The 2,532-nt window shown below is 55.6% G+C and overlaps 2 protein-coding genes across 2 annotated transcripts in view; one reads left to right on the top strand and one right to left on the bottom strand.

Annotated features, from left to right (window-relative positions):
- Positions 1–1,982, bottom strand: part of PTSG_07075 (uncharacterized protein) — a 10,614-nt gene extending 8,632 nt beyond the window's left edge. Inside the window, exons 1-6 of the mRNA XM_004992433.1 lie at positions 1,627–1,982; positions 1,399–1,459; positions 915–1,177; positions 636–696; positions 412–495; positions 139–218 (exon numbers count right to left, since the gene is read on the bottom strand). Of these exons, the coding sequence (XP_004992490.1) occupies positions 139–218; positions 412–495; positions 636–696; positions 915–1,177; positions 1,399–1,459; positions 1,627–1,908 (831 nt within the window). The 5' untranslated portion in view covers positions 1,909–1,982. The remainder of the gene's footprint in view (positions 1–138; positions 219–411; positions 496–635; positions 697–914; positions 1,178–1,398; positions 1,460–1,626) is intronic.
- Positions 1,983–2,328: 346 nt separating this feature from the next.
- PTSG_07076 (uncharacterized protein) overlaps positions 2,329–2,532 on the top strand; it is a gene marked incomplete at both ends in the record, with an annotated part of 6,693 nt that continues 6,489 nt past the window's right edge. The window contains one exon of the mRNA XM_004992434.1: positions 2,329–2,374. Coding sequence (XP_004992491.1) covers positions 2,329–2,374 — 46 coding nt within the window. The remainder of the gene's footprint in view (positions 2,375–2,532) is intronic.

Here is a 2,532-nt window from a genome sequence, read left to right on the forward strand (position 1 = left end):
GAGAACAAGCACGTTGGCATGGTCCGGGCAGACAGATGGACCAAATCCGAGACAGTACGAACAACAAACACACACACACACACACAGATGTTCACAGAGACCTTTCCCACCCCCAATCATCAATGTGCGTGTGGTCACCTGGGAGAGTGTTTGGGTCATGAGTGTGAGGATCTGCGACGTCTGCTTGCGGTAGTACTCGTCCAAAGTCATGATCCAGCCTGGAGCCGAAGGCAGAAATCGGTGTGAGGATGGGGGAGGGGGTTGGTGGAGATGAGTGAGCAACTATGCGGGGCAGCAGGCACGGCGATGTGTGGAGGTACAAAGCAAACAACAGGTGGCAAGCACACGAGCAAACGTCACGCACACACACACACACGCCCACATCACATCGCATCACATACATGTGCGTACCTGGGTCGTTGTGCGAGTGGGGAATAATAAACACGTTGAGCGGCTCTGAGATCCAGCTGTTTGCATCGTACTTCACCTCCCAGCCTGCAGATGCATGAACACGAGCAGTTGTTGCACGTGCGAATGAAGCAATGTGAATGTTGCGGCACTGTCAACATACAAACAAACACACCAAGCAGGGCAATGTGACGTGTTCAGATGCATATGCTCACGCGCTTGCGCACCTTGTGTCCATGCGCCACCCTTTGGGTCAACAAAGGGGTTGGTGTCATACATCACCTCAACCTGGTCATGGCAGTGCAGTGCACAGTCAGCTGCGACAATAATGCGTGACACACGCCTGCCGCTCACTCAAACAACAGGCACGCACGAGTGCGCATAGAGGAGGCACGCACGAGTGCGCATAGAGGAGGGACACTCACTCACACACACACACACACATAACATTGACACATTTCGACAGACTCAGACATACACGAATGCATACGCACACACGCACGCACCTCGACATCGGAGGGTTTTCGGGCGCGGGTGGGAAGGTTGCATGGCTGTGCGGCGTCACCTCCTTGCTGGGCGTCCTGCTGCTTCCAGCTCCCAATCGAGTCCCTATCACCTGCCTGTTGGTGCTGCTGGTGCTGTTGCTGAGCTGGCTGCTGCTGCTGCTGCTGCTGTTGGTGCTGCTGTTGGTGCTGCTGCTGCATGTTGTGGTTTCCTTCATCAGATCCAGCGGATCCCTGCACTCGGGCAGCCTTTTTCTGCAGCTCATCTGCCAGCGTTGCCCGTTGGTTTTAACAGTGAGAAGGAGAGAGCATCACGCTTCTCCTGGTACCAACGCAAGCACACACGCACACCCTGAAGCGCACGCGAGTGCATCAACTTGTGCATCAGCTCGCACACACACACACGCACACACACACACACACTGAAGCGCACGCGAACGCATCAACTCGCACATCAGCACACACACACACACACATCCATACACACCGATCATGTGCTCAGCATTGTGGAGTTGTCGTTCCAGGTTCTGCACTGAGTCCAACAGACGCTGCAGTGGGCGCACATCATGTGTGTGAGTGGACAGAAAGAGGGGCAAGCTCTTCGATCAGGCGTACTTAGCACCACCACACGCCACACGCCGCAAGCATACTGCACAACACAGGCAAGCAAAAGACGTGCCCTCAAAGAACACACTGAAAGATGCAGCAAACGGACCCGGTCTTCGTGGTCACCAGCAACGCCATCACCGCCTGCCGATCTGCCATCGTGCAGATGTTGTTGCTGCTGTTGCTGCTGCTGGTCTGACCATGGCGGCAAAATGGAGTTGGAGTGCTGCTGGCACGAGTGCAGTAAATAGAAGTTGATTCCAATCACAACCACCAGCATCAGCACCAGCACCTTCACCGTCATTCCTCCCCCGCCTCCTCCAACCACGCTCCCACCGCCCCTCGCCATCGTTTGTCGTCGTTGCCGTCGTTGAGGTGGGTGCGTCTGCATTCCCGGTGGCCCACTCACCGCTCCTGAGATTGCTCCCCACCACACACCCAATATTCTCCCTTTTGAAAAACGTGTCTGACCCAAATAAACATTTTTGCAACGACCCCGTCCTCCCCACCACACTGCACAACCCCACTGCCCTCACCCACCAACCCCTCCCCACTCCAACGATGGCATCCATCCACACCACTCCCGATCAAATCTCTCCTGAAGACTTGGTCGATACCCTCGGTGCGAACTTGTCATCCCCACGCCTCTTGCCCACAACGAACAGCCTTCATGTGGTGTTCAAGTGTTCCCCTGCCTGGCTGTCCCTCACGTGATCGCTTGACTCCACACAACAACCACCCTGACCTCCTCTTTCGTCTGTCCGCGACCGCATCACTGAAGAGTTACTGCCTCTGCTTGACGAATCCGCCAATGGCACACACGGTGCGCAATGGCCCCATCCTGCCTGTGTCCGTATGTGCATGAGTGTCTTGTGTGTATCTCTGAGTGATTATATGTGTGCGCCTGTACGTGCGTGTGCGTGTTTGTGTTTGCGCTCTTGCGTGCGTGTGCGTGTGTGTACGTGCGTGCATGTGTGTGTGTGTGTGCGTGCGTGCATGTGTGTGTGTGTGTGTG

Source organism: Salpingoeca rosetta, assembly GCF_000188695.1.
Source record: "Salpingoeca rosetta unplaced genomic scaffold supercont1.16, whole genome shotgun sequence".
Taxonomy (NCBI): domain Eukaryota; class Choanoflagellata; order Craspedida; family Salpingoecidae; genus Salpingoeca; species Salpingoeca rosetta.